Source organism: Peromyscus californicus, unplaced genomic scaffold, assembly GCF_007827085.1.
Source record: "Peromyscus californicus insignis strain IS unplaced genomic scaffold, ASM782708v3 Scaffold_24__1_contigs__length_46423439, whole genome shotgun sequence".
Classification (NCBI taxonomy): Eukaryota; Metazoa; Chordata; class Mammalia; order Rodentia; family Cricetidae; genus Peromyscus; species Peromyscus californicus.
In genome coordinates, this window is record NW_026294535.1 from 38277844 (window position 1) to 38298481 (window position 20638).

Below are 20638 nucleotides of genomic sequence, written 5' to 3' on the forward strand. Positions count from 1 at the left end.
GAGTGTCCGTCTTAAGTTATTCTGCTATTGTCTGTAGAGGTCACGCTCTTCTGGAAGAGAGGGAGGCCACTGGCTGCTGCTGCCTGGAGCCGTGTGTTCTGCTGCTTTTCAAGGGAATGCCGTGTTCTTGCTGTGTCAGCGTGTTGTGCTGGGAAAGGAAACCGCTTGGCACTTGGCTCTCTGCCAGTGGCTGCTGAGTCCGCAAGCGCAGCCCTGCTCTCCTGTCCCCAGAGTTCTCCTTGGTCACACTGGTCAGCTCCGGCCCGGCGCTGCCCTGGTCCTAATGCTTCCGAGAGCATACTGCTTCATTTCTTAGAAATCCAGAGTCCTAAACACAGATGAAAACAGATAGGAACTCAGACGGTAAATAGAAAGAACCCCACTGCAGTGTGTTGAGTGTGAATGGCACTTCTCACCTGTAAGGCCACATGTGCCTCACACTCTGGAACTGCTTACACAGTACGGGGTCTACAGACACTGGCTGCCACTGCCTGTGCATTCATGCTGCATCAGCAAGAAGCATGCCGCCATTTTATGCTTGAAAATTAGGACGATGAAATTAGCATGTCACTGGGAAAAGATTATTTCAGCTCTTTAAGCGACGTGGGGGTGAGGAAGGTGAGGTGTCCAGTTGACTGACGGTCAGGTATAACTTAACCTTCTTCACAGTGAATTGATCTGTTCTCCAAATTAGAGATGAAGGAATATGAATCAATAGAGAAAAAGGTACACACAGCCAGAAACACAGATTCCAGACTGCCATACTCACAGTAGAGCGCTCACCTACATTCTCACAGGACCCCTTGGCTCAAGTCCCAGCTTGAAGTTTTTTGTTTTGTTTTCAGAGAGCTCTCTCTGACTGTCTTAGAAGTTGGGATGTAGCCCAGGCTGCCTCTGCCTTCCCGGGTGCTGCTGGGATTAAAGGCACACCACCATCCCTTGCTCCCTTGCTAAAAAAAAAAAAAAAAGAAAAGAAAAGTAAATAGCTGGGCAACTGTATAGAAAGACCGTGTTTGTCATAGCTTTACCTAGCTTAAGCAAGTGTGAGTGTGGCGAGGCTGGGCAGGCATTTTCCCTGAGCAGCGTTCAACCTCTCTGAAATAGGTCAGTCTCCAAAGCACGGACGTCAGCGCCCACATGCTGACTTTGTTCTCATGTTCTAGCCATCCCAATGACTTAACACTTTGAACCATACAGTCTCGGGTTGGCTCTGGGAACTTAAAGCCAGAGTCTAACTAAACCCTCAAAAGGAGATGGAAGGAGTCTCCAGGATTAGGACATGTGGCCAACAACCCCAGTGACTCTGCTCCTGGAACACAGACCTCCCACAGCATCTGGCCAGCCAGAGCAGGGTGGCTGCAGGTGCTGGCTTGTTTCTGGGCATCTGGATCAGTGGTCTGCTCTCCAGAGAGCCCTCAGCCCTAACATTTCAAGTCAGGAAGTTAACTAGTACGATTTCCCCAGGGGTCACCTCTGAAGCACGGATTCGTCATGGTCCTGTTCCCCAGCACTGTTTAACCCGAAACAGCCTTTATAATTCACCCCGGCTGCTTATTTAATGCGGAAGACGCTGGCTTTGTGTGCTCTTGTTGACCTGAGCTATGTAAACACCAGCCGAGTTTGTTTCTAACTCATCATCCAGGTTATTCTTTTCTACCAAACATTTGGTCTTCAGAGTCCTCTGCAGTAGGTCACCAGACGAGATCCTGTAGGGACAGCCGTTGGCACCCAGCCACACACGTTCCTGTCACTGTCGTGGCCGGATGGTCCGGTTGTGCCTCTTCCTGTCCTCTGGCTCTTCACAAAGTGTTGCTGCAGCAGCTGACCCACACGCAGGAGCAAGTGTGAAGTCGTGCAGCGTGTTTCCTTCCGGTCAGCACGTGGACAGCCAGTCTGTATTCTTTATAAAGTCCTAGCTGTTCCCACGGAGGGTTCACTTGGAGGGTTCCTTTACGTGAAGGCCTTTCTGTTGGATGACCAGAGACATTTGGAGTTGTCTAAATTAATAAGCCAGGTTCAGGCACCCATCTGAGGTCCATGTACCTGAGGACTGTCCCTTAACCCACCTGCCTTTAATCCCAGCACTCGGGCCTGAGGCAGCAGATCTGTGAGTTTGAGGGCAGCCTGGTCTGCGCAGACATTTCCAGGCCAGCCAGGGCTGTGTAGTAATTTTTTTTTTTTTAAAGAAACATTAACGTGTTCTCAGCTCCCAGCCTGTGTGGAAATATTTTCACCTTCAGAAACCACATTTATAGTCCTGCCTCCTCCAACCAGTTCCTTCTGGTGTGCAGCCCCTCCTGCCCACTGGAGAGTAGGCCGTGAAGTCTCCATGGCTGGCTAGAGTTCATGTGACATCCTTTTCTTCCTTCCCTCAGGTACAGGTTTGACCTGCGTCTCATGTTCAGCAATCACGGCAGCGTCAGAACAAGAAGATTCTCAAAGCATCCTCTGTAGTGACGGTGCCCAGCCTCTGCAGTTGGATCCTCACACACCCCTTTCTCATGAAGTGGTTGGTAGTAGGAGCCCATGCCTGGAAGAGCTCTGGCCTGGCTGTTTGGAGTCCTGTTGGAAAAATCACCCGGTCAGCTGACTGTAGTACTGTGAATCCACCCCTGTGTCAGAAGTGGCTGACCCTGTCTCTTCCTCAGATGACAACCAACACTCCTGAGGTCTTTGTCCTCTCCATGTCCCTTCATCTTGGGTGGGCACAGTGTGTGATGATCTCCCACATGGTCAAGTCTAAATCCGTAAAACTGTTCAGGTCAATGGCAATACTTTAGGGCAGAAAGAAAAGGCCTTTTGGTCTGTAGCTCGCCCCCAAATCAAAAGTCCTGTCTAGCATTTCAGACTGAGCCCCTCACTGTCAAAAACACACAGCCCTGAAAAGAACTGTTTGTGGAGATGTAGAGAAAAGATGCTTCTAACTTCCAACACGGTGTGGTAAACATGCAGCTTGTCACCTAAGCTCTGTCCTATTTTGCTGGGATCCTGGGCTGTGCTGATGCAGCAGCAGGCTGTGGGGGGTCAAGGTGAATCCCCGGGAGCTCTGGAAGCCATCAGCTCTTCAGTGGCCCCAGCGGCCGTGAGTGCTCAGAGGCACTGGGGAGAGGCATGCTGTGGGGAGGGCCAGAGCAGACGGGGCTCCTGGGGGAGCAGGTGGAAGGGGGCTGCACAGAAGTGCCTGTCGGGAGGGACCTCAAGTGTTGCTGCTCATTTGAGATGACAGTCACTGTCAAGGTGACTGGCTGCAGTTAGCCGCCATTCTCATTTAAAAGATGACAGTGTCTCCCGGTTGGTGTGAAGGACCAGCAACTTCATCCCCCTTCCTCCTCCCTGTCCCGAAAGCTCTTGAGTTTCCAGTCGGTATTCCCCTGCCCAGGGTTCCTCGCTGCCCAGAACGACATCGTCCTGCTCCTTCACTGAAAGACCAAGTCCACTCTGACATTTCCCGGAAGGGCCGCGTGCTGCTAGGACAGCAGAGGAGGAGGGAGGGCTGGGGTTAACCTGTTCAGCTTAGGCACTGAGTGACCCAAGCTTCACACAGCCTCTGTCCAGCTTTAAACACTGCAATACACAGCTAGACATCACTTGGGGATGCCAGAGGCCATGTTGGGGTAATAGCCATGGAGTTGATTCCTTTACCTCATGTGACCCCAGCAACTGCAGTGATACTGAGAATCTGGCAATGGAGGGAAAACGTTTTTAAGTTTCAGAATTGAATATGGGTACTGGCTCCATTCACTCCCCTGGGATTCTAAACACCATCAGTCTATACTAGTGAAAGTTGACCATAGCTGTCCCCAAATAAAAAGTAACCAGCTCTTACCAGGCCGTGGACTGTGATGTCATATTCTTCAGTTTTGTGGCTGGCTCCTGAAAGTAAGCAAAGCCAGAATTGACCGGTCAGCTGCCATGAGGGTTTCTACCTCGCTGTCCTTACAGTCAGGGGACACAGTCGGGTGGTGGGACAGTTATGGTGCCGTTCCTGCCAATTTATCTCAGTTTATCCTGACAGAGTGCAGCGTGCACGGCTTCCCACCTACAAGGGATACACGGCAAGAGCCCTGTAATCTGTACTCATGTGAATTTTGACGTCTCCTTTGAAGGCCAGGGCCGTGTCCGCTGGTGCTTTTCAAAATAGAGAACCATTAAACCAAAATGGAATGCAGGGACTTTGCCTGAGAAGATTTCCTGTTTCGAACTGTCCCTCAGACACAATTTCAAAGTCGGGTACACGTTTAGAGTGTCTTTGGGCTTAACAAAAGGTATTGTTGCAACACCTTTGGAATTGTCAGCGCTAGGGTTTTTGTACAAAATAGTAAGGGTAGCTGTGGAAGTTACACCTTTACCTGTGAGAAACATTCAGAAGTATCTGCAGACAATGGTTTTTCTTTTCTAATGAAAGATGGTGGGCCAGACTCCTCAAGAGAAAGCACAGGGGGTACCCAGCCGAACAGCACTGGGGTCGCTGGTACGCTGCCGTTCTTCCGCTCACCAGCACCTTCTGCTCAATGGACTGAATTCTCTTCTCAGTATCACTTGTTCAAGACGTTCCTCTGCCCCGGCGCTCTGTCATCTCACGTAGAAAGTGCCCTTCAAAGGACCCTGTTCACTGCTGCACTTTTCAATGATTAAAACTTATTTCTGTTCTAGTGGGAATGTGTCCTTTGTTTGAGTCCACAAGTAGTCCTCACAGGACGTGAGGAGGTGGCTGCTTCCTGGGGTTTTGTGGGGCTGGGGACCAGACTCAGGGCTGACATATATCAGGTCAGATAACCTTCCCGCTGCTGTGTGAAGATCATCACTGACCTAGCAGTGAAAATGGACCATTTCTGGCCTGGAGAGATGGCTCAGAGGTTAAGAGCACTGACTACTCTTCCAGAGGTCCTGAGTTCAATTCCCAGCTACCACATGGTAGCTCACAACCATCTGTAATGACATCTGGTGCCCTTTTTCTGGACTGCAGGCAGACATACAGGCAGAACACTGTATACATAATACATATTAAAAAGAAAGAAAGAAAATGGGCCATTTCCTCATCTATGGTCTCCATCTGGAAAGCTCTCACATACCAGTCCCTCCTAATCATCCAGGGCCTGGATAGCTCAGTGGCTAAGAACAGTTGCAGAGGACCCCAGGTTCAGTTCCCAGCACCCACGTGGTAGCCAACAGCCATCTGTAACTCGAGCCCAGGGGGTCAAATGATTCTTCTCAACTCCACAGCCTCCGGCATGCACACAAATACATGTAAAATAGTTCTTCAAAGAAAAAACATCCCGATAAATCATTTTCATTTCAACTTCTTGGCCAGCTTTTAAGTAAACAGACAAACTCACCTTTGAAGATGCATTGTGATAGCCCAGGTGTTGGATCCATTTCCCTAAAACAAAAATCACATCTTGCAGGAGTCAACAGACTTTCTTAAAGGGATAAATACCAAACATTCTAGGCCTACAGGAGACATAGTCTCTGTCACAACTACCCTGCTGTTGAAGCATTAAAAACCCAAAAGGGGCCCCCTGGCGGTGGGACCAGAATCCATCCCTGGTGCGTGGGTGGGCTTTTTGGAGCCCACTACCTATTCTGGGACACCTCATGCAGCCTTGAGGCAGGGGTAAGGGCTTAGACTTGCCTCTACTGGATGTGCCTCCCCCATGGGAGGCCTTGCCTTCTTGTGGGGGGCAGTCGGGGGTGGGTTGGGAAGGGGAGGCTGGCGGGAGAAGGGAATAGGGGGATCTTTGGTGTGTAAAATGAATGAAAAAATTTTCTTAATAAAAAAATAGCCCAAGAGCTGGAACCACAGCTCAGTGGATAGATGCTTACCTCATAGGCACAAAGCCCTGGGATCATCCCCATTAGCAAGTAAACTGGGTGGAGCAAGGCATCTTCAGCTACAGAGTGAGATTCAATCCTGGTAAATAACTGTGTGAGACTCTGTTCCAACTTAGAAAAACAAACTGACCACAAATTACCAGCCCCAGACATAGTGGGTTACTTCATAGACCAAGGAGATGTTAGATGTTGAAACCTTGACAGGTTGCTGTCTGGAAAAGATCACTTCGGGGCTGGAGAGATGGCTGAGAGCCTACGCTGCCCTTGTAGAGGACCCAGGTTTGGTTCCCAGCCACCCACATCGTGTGGCTCACAACCACCTGTAACTCAGGCGATCCAACACCTTCTGGCTTCCGTCGGTACTACACACATGCACAAACCCACACATATATACACTTAATTGAAAATGAAAATCTTTAAAAAATAACTGAGTGTACCACAATGTCAAGATCACCCCTATGAGTCACAAGCCTGTCAGCCACCCCCTCACCCCCGCTCCTACCCATGTAGGGGTCAGGCAAGTCCCACACTGAGGGGACACACTTGGGTTTTGTTGGAGGTGAGGAGCGCTAAGCTGATCAGCCTACTGTTTTATAGCAAGCCTGTTCTTTGCCCCAGAGGAAGCCATTACCTCATCCATCAACATTGATCACTTGCCAACGGCCCTGAGACGTGTCGGGCATAAACAGTGTTCAGGGGCTTGCGATTGGGATACCAGAGTTGACACTGGCCCAACAACCCTCAGCTGGGTAATAGCAGGCGGTCACTTAGCTGGATGCAGTCCCTGCCCTGACCACAGCAGAGTCTAGAAGCCAGGGCAGCCGTCCACGAATGCTGTGATGTGGTCAGGAGAACTGCTCTTTAACCCTGTGTTTAAGGTGAGGGGTGTGTAAAGGTAAGTAATGAACGCTGTGCTTTTATATATTCTGTACTGTGTGCATGCACACGTGTGCCAAGGGTGTGTGTGCCCGTCAGAGGGCAACTTCTGACAGTTCTTTCCTTCCACCATGTGGTTCTTAGGGACTGAACTAGAGTCCTCAGGCTACACTGGAAGCATCTTTACCTGTTGGACCATGTACTTGGCCCAAGCATTAGCCTTTCGACAGAGAAGATACCAAAGTCTTAAAGCGATGAGGAGGGAAAGGTAATATCTGCGGCAATGTTTAGATCAGCCTCTTGAGCAATACCTAGTCCTAAATAGAAACTAAAGGTTCAGTGTGATCACAAACTACCCAGAAAAAAAACACAAAAGATGGAAGACATGCAAACCCCACCCTAGGAAGCAGGAGACTTAGCTCTATCTCACTGGCATGCCAACATCGGTCAGCACAGGCTCTCCTGGGGGAAGACCTAACATCTCACCTGGTCCCACTGACATGGTACCTGTCCCTTAGAGCCAGATTCCCTGCACAGGTCTCTGTGCCCCTTCCTTTCTCCCCGCAGTGGGTCTCAAGGGCTGTCCATATGCATGCAATGAAGTCAGATCCATAAACCACAGAATTCATAGGACCCAAGTTTGGAAACCCTGTACTGAACTCTCCTGGAGGCTTTGGGAACAGCTGTAATTAGACTAGTTAGGAAGTGGGACCAGGTGTGGCAGTACACAGCTCCAATCCCAATACTCAGGGTGACTTGGCCAAGGCCGGTGTTGGCTACATAGCAAGACCCTTTGCAACAACCACCAAAGTTCTGGAGAGATGACCTTTAATCCCAGCACTCGGGAGGCAGAGGCAGACTGATCTCTGTGAGTTTGAGGTCAACCTGGTCTACAAAGCGAGTCCTAGAATAGCCAGGGCTACCCAGAGAAACCCTGTCTCGAAAATACAAAACCTCATGGGCCAGGAGTGGGAATGTCCACTTTTAATCCCAGCATGGTCTGTCCCTGTCTCAAAACCACAATAAGATTCACTGGACAGACTTCCCCCTTCGGCTTCATTTATCAAAGCTCACAAAGCTAGTTAGTAAAATATAGATTTTAAAAATCAGAGTTTCAAAGATTAAAGTTGAGAATGGTGGGGCCACACCTGTAACCCCAACACCTGTGAGACTGAGATGATTGCTGTAGGTTCTAGGTTAGGCTGGGCTGCATGGTGAGTTCTAGACCATAGCAACTTTGTCTCAGAAAAAAAAAAAGATAGAGCTTTAAGTCCATCTCCCCCCCCCCTTTTTTTTTGGCCAGGGGTGGAGGTGGGGGTTTGGGTTAGAATAGGGGTGGGGTTGGAGCAGTGTTGAATAGTTCTGACTTGACACAAGCTAGAGCCATTTCGGGAAAAGGAACCTCAACTGAGAAGATTCCCCCACTAGACTGAACTGTGGGTGAGCCTGGGGTACATTCTTGATAGATGTGTGAGAGCCCAGGTCACTACAGGTGCTACCACCCCTGTACAGGTAGTCCTGGGTGTATGAAAATGCCAGTGGTGTCAACCCTAGGCGGGTGGTCCCGAATGGTTAAGAAAGCAGGCTGAGTAAGCCACGAGAAAGCCAGTGAGCAGTTCCCGATGGCCTCTGCATCAGCTCCTGCCCACAGGTTCCTGCCTGGAGTTGTTGCCCCGACTTCCCAGGAGGATGGACTACAAGCTGTAAGGTGAAATAACCCTTTCCTCCCCAAATGCTTTTGGGCCTGGTGTTCATCACAGCAACAGAGATCCTAACAAAGACAGGGGTGTTGCTAGAATTGAACCCTAAAACATCCTAAGCCTGCTCTACCGCTGAGCTACAGCCCCTGCCCCAAATCCATTTTTCTGTTGAACTCCACTCTTTCTGTGGTCTGTAGGGTGTGACCTACCTTTTTGCCAAAGCTTATTTAATTACAGGTATCTGGGACAGAGCAGAGCTGGCCAGTGGGAAAGATTCAACGTGTCTCCAAAGGGGACAGAAATATATCGTCCGGGTACAGTGAGCCACACCTGGAATCCCAGCATTAGGACTTAACCAGCGTGTGGTCCTTCCTCCTCAGTTCTTATCTCCCAGGAGGCAGGAGGATTGCAAGTTCAAAACCGAACAGCTAGAGCATTCTGCAGCAGCCTGAGATGCATTACAAGACCGTGTCTCAGGAAACCAAGGGCTGTCGATGTTGCTCGGTGGTAGCGCGGCCCACTGTGCACCAAACCCTAGGTTTAATCCCCAGCACCACCTCCACCAAGTTTATGTCAATGACATACCCAAGAATATAAATGGACACCAGCCCCCACCTATTGTTACTAAAAAGAGTCCATGTGTCTCTCTGGGACGGATGCTAAATGTACTCAGCACATGTTGGAAAGTATTTTAATGGGCTTCCCCGGCTGGCAGCTCATCAGTCAACCCAAATCTCCAGTGTGTTTCTGTACAGCTTAGACTGTCAGGCACCTGTTAGCACTCCCCCACCCCCACCCCACCCCGGCCTCCTCTGAGCACTGGGAAAGCAGCTCAGACACATGCTTATGTTCCTAAGACATCAGCGGCTTTGTGTCCTTGCCTCCCACCTCCCCATCACAGCAGCATCTCCCATGCTATGTCTTCAGTCAGTGTGATACTAGGGATCTGGAATGAGTGACAATGGCTTAATGAGGGTCACCTCTCAAGGCAGCCAGCCAATCGCCGCCTTCTGTACTGTCCCAAGTTGTTTCCACAAAGAAAGAAGCCCACGGTGCCACGGTGAGTCCTCCACACAAAACGAGAAGGGAGAAGCTCCAGGCCCACGATGCTGGCCCCCTTTATCTGCCCAGCAGTGCCTGAAAAGCCCTGCCCAGAGCTTAGCCCCGGACACACACTGCAGCAGGACAGACAGCAAGCTGCAACTGGGTGTGCCTGGAGAGCGGGGACCCTTACGTCTTGAGAGCTATGGGAGACAGGACCTCACTGTGTGGCCCAGGCTAGCCTTGAAGCCACACAGCTTCTGCCTCCGCTTCAGGAGTGCTAGGATGACAGATGTAAGCCTCCATGCCCTGCTTAGGGAGGGGGTGGGAGTTTACGGGCATGCAAACACTGGCAAGAAACAAAGGTCAAAGCCTCCAGCTCTGGCCTATGGTCTGGATCACTCTTTATCATCCTGATATGACAGCCCAGTGGTGCTGTGGAGCAATCTTTGTACACTGTGAATATGTGTTACTCTCATTGGTTAATGAAGAGCTCACTGACCTATAGCTGGAGAGGAGAGATTAGGTGGGAGAGCCGGACTAGGAGAATTATGGAAAGAAGAAGGGCAGAGTCAGAAGAGTCGCCAGCCAGATGTAGAGGAGCAGGACATGTACAAAATGAGGTAACTAGCCATGAGACATATAGCAACACATAGATTGATAGAAATGGGTTAAATTAAGTTGTAAGAGCTAGTTAGTAATAAGCCTGAGCTATTGCCTGAGCATTTGTAATTAATGCAAGCCTCAGTGCGTTTATTTGGGAGCTGCTGGTGGAACAGAAACTTCTGCCAACATGGTGGCCTCCTGCTACTCTGGGTACTCTTGATTCGAGGTCATCGGGAAAGAACTCACTCTGTAACTGCTTCTGTGGGGAACACAGCGGAGGGCTGTAAATCAGCCTTCCATCCAATTGCCCTACAGTTGTGAGCGTTCTGTGTTTCAATCAATTTCCTCCTGTAAGCATAAATGTTTAAAATACAAACAAGACACTTGGCAGTGGTCACTCTCCAGATCAGATTCCCTCTAGCTCACACACTTTGTTCTGCCTCCTCCAGAGCCGTATCTAGCCAACCCCCAGGATCAGGGCCAGGATCAAAAATTCTCTCAGTCAAAATTGAAGGAAACAGAAAAGGAAACGCCAGCTTTCAAGAGGAATGCTGGGAGAGAGACAAAATGGGTGGGTGGCAATGAAATATAAATCACCAGTGTGCACTGTATACCCCACAAGCACTCCCTTGTGTTAGTTCTTTTTTAATGATTTATTTTGGGGGTGGGGTGGGGGCTGGAGAGATGGCTCAGTGGTTAAGAATGCTGACTGCTCTTATAAAGGACCCAGGTTCAATTCCCAGCACCTGCATGGCAGCTCACAGCTGTCCGTAATTCCAGCACCTCTCATCACTCAACAAATAAATAAATGTAAAACCAAACACTGGACTGGCCACTGGGGTGGTGGTTGTGGCAGCGGTGGCACATGCCTTTAATCCCAGCACTCAGGAGGCAGAGGCAGGCGGATCTCTGTGAGTTCAAGGCCAGCCTGGTCTACAGAGCGAGATCCAGGACAGCCGGGGCTACACAGAGAAACCCTGTCTGGAAAAAACTAAACCTTAGCTGCTAAAATAATTCCCTCCCCAGAACCAAGTGAAACTCCTTGAAGTCTAGAGTCCTGCTGTGTTGCTGTGTGTATCAACATTTCAAAGAGCTTAACTCACCTTCCTGGGACACAGGGAGACCACAGCTTCTGGGGCTCAGTGACACGGTGTGCAGCTGAGAACTTGGTGAGACGGCAGGATCCCGGTATTAATGCAAAAGACGTCCGCCTTCTCACAAACAGAACCTGGTTGGCGGGTAGTGGCGCACGCCTTTAATCCCAGCACTCAGAGGCAGGTGGATCTCTGGGAGTTTGAGGCCAGCCCGGTCTTCAGAGTGGGTTCCAGGACAGCCAGGGCTACAGAGAGAAACCCTGTCTCGAAAACCAAAAACCACAACAGAAACAGCAACCCAATTTCAAGTCTTCAAAGGCGTGTCTCTTGGAAATCAGTGTTTTAAATCATGCTCTGCTCCTTGACTCTGGCACTCTGGGACCAACCAGGAGTGATTTGACAGAAAAAAATGATGAAACCGGACCAGAAACCAAACCAAAGCTTAAATCCACCCCTGGCGGAAGAGACTGATGAGCCCACCCTGGAAGCAGTTCTCTAGCTGGCCACGCCCTGCTCCGCCCCTTCCGGTTTCCACCACCCCCGCCTGCCCCTCAACCCGTTAACCCCGAAGCCAAGATTCTTTCTGGAACACCGAATTTAGCAAGCCGTGGCTCCCATCAGAAAGTGGCACACAGCAGTTTGGATGGCTTTTGTGACTTGCTCCTGAATGCTTTTTTTTCCTCCCTGGTAGCTCCAGAAATGATCCCACCGATCACAAGAGCCACACTGGGGTTGGTTCGCTGATCTGACCAATCCTCCCTGGCAAGAGACCCTCAAGGAAAACCCAAGACAGTTCCTTCCCTGTAACTTAGTATTATCCTCCAAATCAGTGGTTCTCACCCTTCCTAATACTGTGACCCCTTAATACAGTTCCTCATATTGTGGTGACCCCCCCAACCATAAAATTATTTCATTGCTACTTCATAACTGTAATTTTGCTACAGTTATGACTCATAAGGTAAATTACTGGATATGTTATGCAGGATATCTGATATGCAACCGCTATGAAAGGGTCATTTGACCCTCCTCAAGGGGGTCATGACCCACAGGTTGAGAACTTTTGCCCTGAATGAAACCATAAATGAAGAACAGCCACCAATCAATCAATAAGTGGGTAGAAAGTCCGTCTGCTCCGACATAAGCCTGCCCTCACCAGCTGCCCATCAGAGGGGATGTGGTGTTTGTTCTTTGAAAATGCAGTTTACTGAACACTTTTGGAGCTTGAGAACAAGAAGGCTGAGAAGGCAGGCCGTCCACCCTCACGGTAGCAATGAGTTTCCTCACCTGTGAGGGGGAATGTTTACAGTATTCAGTGTGGAGTAGATGCTTACTCTACTGTTGGCTTTTTGAATAAGGCTTGGCACGTGGTTAGCACCTTGTTGACATGGGTTGTACCAGAGACTTCTCCTTTCAGTAAGATGAGAAACATCAAATTAAGATCATCTGACACCATCCAAATGCAGTGTTTAACTGAACCATAAAACAAAACAAAACAACAACAACAAAAACACCAACAATTCTGTTCCTCTTACATATTTTTTTAAGGTTTATTTATTATGTATACAGTGTTCTGCCTACATGTATGCCTGCATGCCAGAAGAGGGCACCAGATCTCATAGATGGTTGTGAGCCACCATGTGGTTGCTGGGAATTGAACTCAGGACCTCTGGAAGAGCAGCCGATGCTCCATTAACTGTTGAGCCATCTCTCCAACCTCCCCTCTTATATATCACACGCTCACACTGATCCGTGGTATGAGCCTGGAAGACAAGAGAACTCCCCACCAGCCAGGAATCCTGCAGCGAGAAGCAACAAGATGGCCTCTTGTAAGCCCAACCCACAAGTGGAGGGCTCAGTCCCCCAAACCTCACTGCATACTAGACGCTAATTTAAAGTCGCAGGTTATGTGGCTATAAATCTGGCTTCCCCTGGCCCTTCCTCAGGCTCATTCTACTAGAGCAGCCCACGGAAGCCAGGTTAACACCCACCTGTGTGTGCGGGCTTATGACAAAAGACACAGATGAAGAAAGTCACTGGGCAAGATCATTCTCCATTCTCCATTCTCCAGATGGGCTGGAGTGGTTGTGAGGATGGAGCCTTCAGGACATAAGCATGCAGTGGAGCATGGGCAGCCATACTGAAATGGGACAGACTTAATAGGGAAGCCCAGCTACGCTCTCCAGATTGTTCCGGCTCTTTGTGCAGCCTAGCTTCCTCACAGCAAAGAAGCAGGAACCCTTGAGAACCCGAGTTTTGAGCTACACTTCAGACAAGTAATTTACTTTTAATTTTATTAGCAGTAGTTGTTTGACATAGAGCTGGGGATGGAACTCAACCGAAGGTCTTTTCTGCTTTTCTGAATGGTTTTTATTTTTAATTTAGTGTCAGGGGGTGCGGAGGAAGGGAGATGGCACGTGAGTGTGGGTGCCCACAGAGGCTAGAGGCATGAGAGCAACCAGAAGCTGGAGTTATATACAGATGGTTGTGAGCACCCTGATGTGGGTGCTGGGAGCTGAACTCGGTTCTTCTGAAAGAGCAATAAACACTCTAACTTTTGAGCCAGCTCTGCAGCCTCACGTAAGATAGACAGAGAGCACATTTGCTTCCATGACCTGCCTTAGGGAGAAATTCTCATTTCTATTTGCCTCATTTGTCTTGGGGAGGGAGTAAGGAGTCGAGAATCATGGAAGCATACATATTAAAAACATATATGTATGTACAATATAATATGTATATATATACACATGCACATATATTTGCACACATATATGGGTACTAGGTAACGTCTTACTAAGGAAGAAAATATCATATGCATTCTTTTTTTTTTTTTTTTTTAGATAGGGTCACTGTGTAGCCTCAGGCTTGCCTTGGAACTCACAGTAATCCCCCTGCCTCTGCCTCCCAAGTGCCAGATTGAAGTGTGCATCCCCGTGCTAGGCACCATATGCATTCTTGGTGCAAACCCAGAGGAGGAGCACAAGGAGCAGCTCCCGGGCTTCAGTCAACTCCAAGTGCTCACAGGGCGGAAGATCAAGTCCGCCAGAGGAGGTTTGGCAGACGCAGACAAGGCTTGTCCTGAACGGAAACGAAAACGAGAAGAGAGTTGACCCCATGCGCCCAAGAGGTCTCTTTCTTGTTCTGTTTCCAGTGACACCTGAAAATCACGAGACCCTCCCAGCCTGTGCCCTGGCGATGCTGAGAAACCTCGGGAGGGATGTGGCGCAGCAACACCGGCCCAGATGGCCATCGGCCTGACGGAGAAAACAAAAAGACCCTGCTGCCTAGGGACACGAAGGAAAACTTGACGCAGCAAAATGGCAGTCGTCACCGTTGAAGGGATCGAGAGGAGGAGGAAGGTGAAGAGGACGGGAACAGAGATGAAGATATGTAAGTTGACTCCAGCAGGGCTTTGTTTTTTTTTTTTTCTTGGCTATAAACCATTTAACCCTTCCTATATACATCTCACCCTTTTTAATAAAAAAAAAAAACAAAACTGAAATGTGAAACTGAGACCTGATTTTAAACCGCACAGCGTCTTTTGTTATTTCGTTAAAACACTACTGAATGTTTTAAAAAACAAACAAACAAACAAACAAAACCCTATGGGGCTGGAAAGATGGCTCAGAGGTTAAGAGCTCTTCCAGAGGACGCGTGTTCAATTCCCAGCACCCGCATGGCGGCTCACAAGTGCCTGTAACTCCAACACCCTCTTCTGGCCTTCTCCGTCATCAGGCACACACGTGGTGCACAGACATACATGCAGGCAAAACACCAATGTGTATAAAATTTAAAAAAACAAAAACAAAAACAAAAACAAGCTGAACGGTGGTGGCGCACGCCTTTAACCCCAGCACTCGGGAGGCAGAGGCAGGTGGATCTCTGTGAGTTCCGGGCCAGCCTGGGCTACACAATGAGTTCCAGGACAGCCAGGATTGTTACAGAGAAACCGTCTTCAAACAAACAAACAACTGTGTGTGTGGGTTTGTGCATGTACATGCAGTACCCCCAGAGGCCAGGGGAGGGCACCGAATCCCTGGAGCTGGGAACCAAACTAGGGTCCTCTGCAAGAGCCAACTTCTGAGCCAATCTCCATAGCCTGCCCCCTACCCCGCCCACCAAATGTCTTTGGACAGTCCTGTACTGGTGGTTTTTCAACAGCACATTGGCTGGTACAGTATGGGCCTTATACGTTGAATGAAATTTAAAGCAGGTTCTTATTTGTGCAGTTTCCTCTGACGTAACATATGAAAATAATTGTTCTGTTGACTGACACTATTTTCAAAAAACCAAAACACACACACACACACACACACACACACACACACACACACACACACACCACAAAAAACTAACCAACCAAAAAAAAAGTTATTTTCTTGCCATTTTGAATACTTCTAAGAAAAATACAGTTTTTTGGGCTGGAGAGATGGTTCAGAGGTTAAGAGCACTGCTTGCTCTTCCAAAGGTCCCGAGTTCAATTCCCAGCAACCACATGGTGGCTCACAACCATCTGTAATGAGATCTGGCACCCTCTTCTGGCCTGCGGGGATATGTGCAGACAGAACACTGTATACATAATAAATAAATCTTTTAAAAAAAGAAAAATACAGTTTTTAATTATTTTATTTCAGCTTTTGAGACAGGTTATATGTCTCCCTCTGTAGCCTTGGCTGGCCTAGAACTATGTAGACCAGGCTGGCCTTGAATTGAGAGATCCACTTGCCTCTGCCTCCTGAGTGTTAAAATTAAAGGTATTTGCCAACATGCCCCATCAAGAAAATTTTTTTTAAGAGATTATTTTTATTTTATGTGTATGGGTATTTTGCCTGCATGTATGTTTGTGCGCCATATGCACGGAGTGCTCACGGAGTCCAGAAGAGGGCACCAGATCAACTTGAAAGTATGTGCTGGGAATTGAACCCTGGTCCTGCCTGATGATCAGTCAGGGCACTTAACCAAAGAGTCATCTCTCCAGCCCCCAGACTATTTAATTAGTGGGGGGAAAAAAACTTATCAACTGACAATGTATTTTGTAAAGACGCCTAGGGCAGGAAGGTACTCCCTCGAAGGGGAAAATCCCCAAACCCTCCCCCTGTACTAGGAGTTGAAGTGCCTGTTCATAACCTTTAGAAGGAAAGTTTGCAAAAAAAAAAAAAAAGTGACCCATCCAGAGCCAGTTCCTTCCCACGGCCTGGCCCTCATTTCAGGAAGGCCTCTAGGGGGCAGTAGAGCCGAGAACACGGTCAGCAGCCTTGGAGACAGAACCCTGGGAGGTCGGCCACACCAACTCCAAGAAAACTCCTTTCCATTTGTAAAAGCAGTTGCAGGAATAGAAAACCAAACACTCCCTGCAGCTGCTGAAGTGGCCACTTCAGGTAAAAAAGGGCAGGGGTGGGCTGGGGTTTCTAAGGACTGCCGGGCTGTTGTTGGTAGGCACGGGACGTCCACTTCACAGTCACTCTTTAGTGTGTACACGGCTTTCTACAGTTTCCAGTGCATACGTAGTTCACAAGGAAAACAAGCTTAATGTCCAGGACAGGCAGACATGGGGCTAGAACAAGACACAAAAATGATATTTGGAAGAATGTTGTGTCCTCTCCCCAGAAAACAAAACAAAACAAACAAAAACCCTTGTAAACATTATTGACTTCTAGTAGGTTTTTCTCAAAAAAAAAAAAAGTGTGTCCAAAAACGGTGAATATATAAATATTACCATAAATAAAGACATACAAATACCAACTAACAACTTCAATTTTTAATAATAGAAACAATTTTGCCATTCCAGACACAATTTCAGGGGAGAAAAATCTTCCCTATAAAAATAAAACTTAAACTCATCAACATTATAAATATAGCTTTGAACGTCTAGATTCCAAATGCTCCCCTGCCACTCTGCCCTTCATTTTAACGCCGGTCCGGTACCATCACATTCTGAACAGAAAACAGTATGACAGCAAAGCTCAGCTTCCTTTTACGTGAGGGTTTGAACAGTGGTGGAAAAATCAAGATCTTTGGCCTTTGGGGCTCTTTTCCTTCTTGGATGCGTTAAAAAACGCTGCTCTAGTAACCAGTGTTCGGGAGGGAACAGCAGTCTTCCGGAACCAGGAACTGGCAGGTCTTCATACAGTAAAGTTTCACAGGGTGTAGTGCACGTGACAGCGAGCGAGGTTGGGATGAATACAGATGAGGATTCCTGCATCACACACTCTACTTCAAGTAAAAAAAAAAAAAAAATTCACAGATAGCCATCAGCTACTACTTTTCGGTTCTAACAGGGTCTTAAACTAAAGAACTATAATGCTCACCAACTCTAAGCTTACTCGGAGGAGTAATTAGAAGACCAGGTGGTTGGCTGGCGACAGCAGACACAAACCCACAGTCTCACAGTCAAACCAGCACAGAAACCATGAAGGCATTCCCTGAACAACAAAGGCAGAGTGTTGGGTGACAATGTCACTAAAGCCTCATGGATGCACTAGAAAGAAATGACATGCAAAATTAAACAAGATGTGCCATTCATATTTTATAGCTAGTTCTACTGGTTTTTTGTTGTGGTTTTTTGTTTGTTTTTTTTCCAACTCTTCCTAATAGCTTAGAAGATCCGATTGTCTTGGGAGCTTGCGGAGCATAACCCACACATGGCTCTGCCTCCCACAGGATGGTGGTCCCCGACAGGGCAGGAGGAGCCACCGCGATGGGACAGATACTCAGTCAAAGGCACGGTTCGTAGAAAGGCAAAAACTGGAGCACCTTGGAATTTCCAAAAGAATCCATTGAGTGTCACCGCGTTAACAATTCCTTGGGAATTTATAAACAACATCATCATCTATCTAGACTAAAATCAGACTGACCGTAAGGCCCCTCTAGAAGCCCAGCACACCCTTCCCTCTGCTCTCCGACCTGCAAGCTGCCGCAGACAAGGAGGCGACGGCGCCCACCTTCAGGCAGGTTTCTATTGCACATCCATTTCTTTGGTTGGAAGGAACATGCACACGTTGGTTAAAATAGCTCCATAATGGACGCCTGTTGTGCGGTCAGCTGGGTGTGGACTCTCCTTCCTCGGGGCCCTTAGTCAAGTCTCTGAGAGGCAAGGATGTGGTGGATTGGGTCTTTAATCAGCACCCTGTCCTCTACTCTGTAAGAGTTTTGGCGAGGGGTGGGGAGTAGGGAGCCATTGGGGGAGGGGGGGAAGGGGGCAGGGGAAAGGAAGGGCGGAATAAAGTGGGGGAAGAGAGTGATTGTCACAAAGTCTGCTGTGAGCCCTGGACTTGATACATCTTCTAGCTAACAGCGGAGAGGAAACAACTGTCCTTACCTAAACTCCTTTTTAACTGAGAACAACCTCTGGGGGCGGGGGGGAAAAAAAAACTACATTTAAGAGGAATCAGCCATGGTCAAGCCCCACCTACACAGAGAAGCTACACCCGGAGACCAGCCACTCCACACCAGTGGAGTCGGGGAACTGGTGCACCGAGGCCAGATCCAGCTGCAGGGGGCCTAACTCTGGATCTCCTCGGTCAAGGGTACATCCACCGCAGGTCAGCTGCAGTTCACAGATCCCTCCTTCGGGCTTAGCTCCTAGCTGGTCGGCTCTGACTCCACACTTTACCATTAGCAAATCGACCAATCTCAAAACGAGCCTAACATCAACCCTGAATGCTTTTAACTCCTTTACAAACAAATGTACCTTCCTCCTCTATCACTAACTTAGAAGCCACGCGGCCTTCCCCAGTCGCCGTGGGCTCTCGCCTCCCCTCTACCTTCTCAACATGCTCTTTACTTTCTTTGTCGAACCTCTTACAAAATCTTTCCCCAGTCCCCCAGAGCGCCTACATTCCCATGTCTTTCAGATCACGTGGACAGGCTGCTCTGACAGAAGAAAACCAAGCAGGTAGTTTCGCCACAGGACGAGTATTCGAAGATTGCATGTTAATCTGCACACCCTGAAGCTTAACAACAACAACAACAGCAACAAAAAATCACATAATCCAAGTAACTAGAAGAAATCAAGGGACATCAACCCAGAGTTCATGCTTCCAAGCAGTCCAGGACGCGCCCGAGGACCACAGGCTCACAGCTTGCAAGAGGTAACATCGCCATGCCGTAACAGAACAAGCTCGCGGAGTCCCGTGTGCCAATTCGTGAGGCGCAGGATGCTGTGTGACCAAGCTTTGGGAACTGTGTCTAGGGAGAGAAGAGGGCACCAAAGCAGCTCTCTGAGAAGAGAGGCGGTGCTGCTCTTTCACGGTCCGAGCTGTGCCTGCCTGGCAGGCGGCCCCTGGCCTTAGCCGGGCTTCCACCCCTCGCCCAGGGCTTCCTCCAGCTTCTGCCTGTAGGCTGTATAGCGGCGCCTCAGGCTCTGCAGCTGTTCATCTTCTTCCTTGTCCAAGATGCGCAGGAAGTTCTGGAGCTCCGGGAGACTGAAGGCTTCCCACTGTGGGGGGCAGAGAGGAATATGCCAGGTTTAACTCAGAGTCCGGACACGATTACCTCGGCTCCTTCTTTTCTTGTCTCCCCAGAGACAAAGGTTTTGCTCTGTAACACTGTCTAGTCTTGAACTCACGATCCTCTGCCTCAGCGCTGGCTTTACAGCATGTGACAGCAAGCCCTGCAGAACTCGGACTATAAGAAAGTGGGGGGGTCCGGTGATTGACTCCCCATATCTGCACCTGGGGTCACAGTCTCGTCTTCTTCCTCTCCTACAATCATATATATATGATCTCTATGTGTGTGCTATGGTACACATGTCCATGAACACATATCACACACACACACACACACAATAATAATAATAATAATAATAATAATAATAATAATAATAATAATAATAATGCATACATACATACATACATACATACATACATACATACATATTGGTTTTTCCAGGCAGAGTTTCTCTAACAGTCCTGGCATTCACTTTGTAGACCAGGCTGGCCTTGAACTCACAGAGATCCACCTGCCTCTGCCTCCCAAGCACTGGGATTAAAGGCGTGCGCCACCACCGTCCGGCTAATAACAATCATTTTAAAAGAAGCACTTAGTAGCACTTTATGGATTATCTTGAGTGGAAGGCCTAGAATAATCAGAAGATTCGCCTCAGGTCGTGTCCTCCATCTAACCAGTGCTGGTCTCCTGACATCTAAGCCAGCAAGCCTGTTCTCCCAGCCTCATAGACTGACGACGCCATGGGACACGCCTCACTTCTGAAGTCGAGGACCTGGGCTGGAGACTTTGTCGAGGATCACTGAAAGCTCACAGATGATCTACAGAGCAGTCTGAAATGTCTCTCAATGGGCACCCCAATACCTCCTCCCTGGAGAGAAAGGGGCGCTCATGCACACAGAACTAGGTCATCTGACTGGATGGAGAGGGCAGGGGATTCTGTGGCCACACATGTGGGGTTGCCCTTTATAAGGAAACTGGCCTGGAGTCTTGTCTTAGTAGCAGATGTGTAGGGGAAGCTTGGCTGGATTAGTCCTGTGGAGCTGG

The 20638-nt window shown here is 48.7% G+C and overlaps 2 protein-coding genes and 1 long non-coding RNA gene across 6 annotated transcripts in view; 1 reads left to right on the top strand and 2 right to left on the bottom strand.

Annotated features, from left to right (window-relative positions):
- Positions 1-4652, top strand: part of Gns (glucosamine (N-acetyl)-6-sulfatase) — a 38560-nt gene extending 33908 nt beyond the window's left edge. Inside the window, exon 14 of the mRNA XM_052753473.1 lies at positions 2376-4652. Within this exon, the coding sequence (XP_052609433.1) occupies positions 2376-2454 (79 nt within the window). The 3' untranslated portion in view covers positions 2455-4652. The remainder of the gene's footprint in view (positions 1-2375) is intronic.
- LOC128119834 (uncharacterized) lies at positions 5-11611 on the bottom strand. 4 transcript variants are annotated; one of them, XR_008221705.1, is made up of 5 exons: positions 11159-11611; positions 5337-5380; positions 784-950; positions 417-678; positions 5-328 (listed from the first exon to the last, which is right to left on the bottom strand). It is a non-coding gene; the product is annotated as an uncharacterized LOC128119834 (long non-coding RNA). The 4 variants fall into 4 exon arrangements; XR_008221703.1 differs by having other exon boundaries at positions 5-678; XR_008221706.1 differs by lacking the exons at positions 5337-5380; positions 11159-11611 and adding an exon at positions 1595-2369 and having other exon boundaries at positions 5-678.
- Positions 11612-16882: 5271 nt separating this feature from the next.
- Rassf3 (Ras association domain family member 3) overlaps positions 16883-20638 on the bottom strand; it is a 66941-nt gene continuing 63185 nt past the window's right edge. The window contains exon 5 of the mRNA XM_052753475.1: positions 16883-19583. Within this exon, the coding sequence (XP_052609435.1) occupies positions 19434-19583 (150 nt within the window). The 3' untranslated portion in view covers positions 16883-19433. The remainder of the gene's footprint in view (positions 19584-20638) is intronic.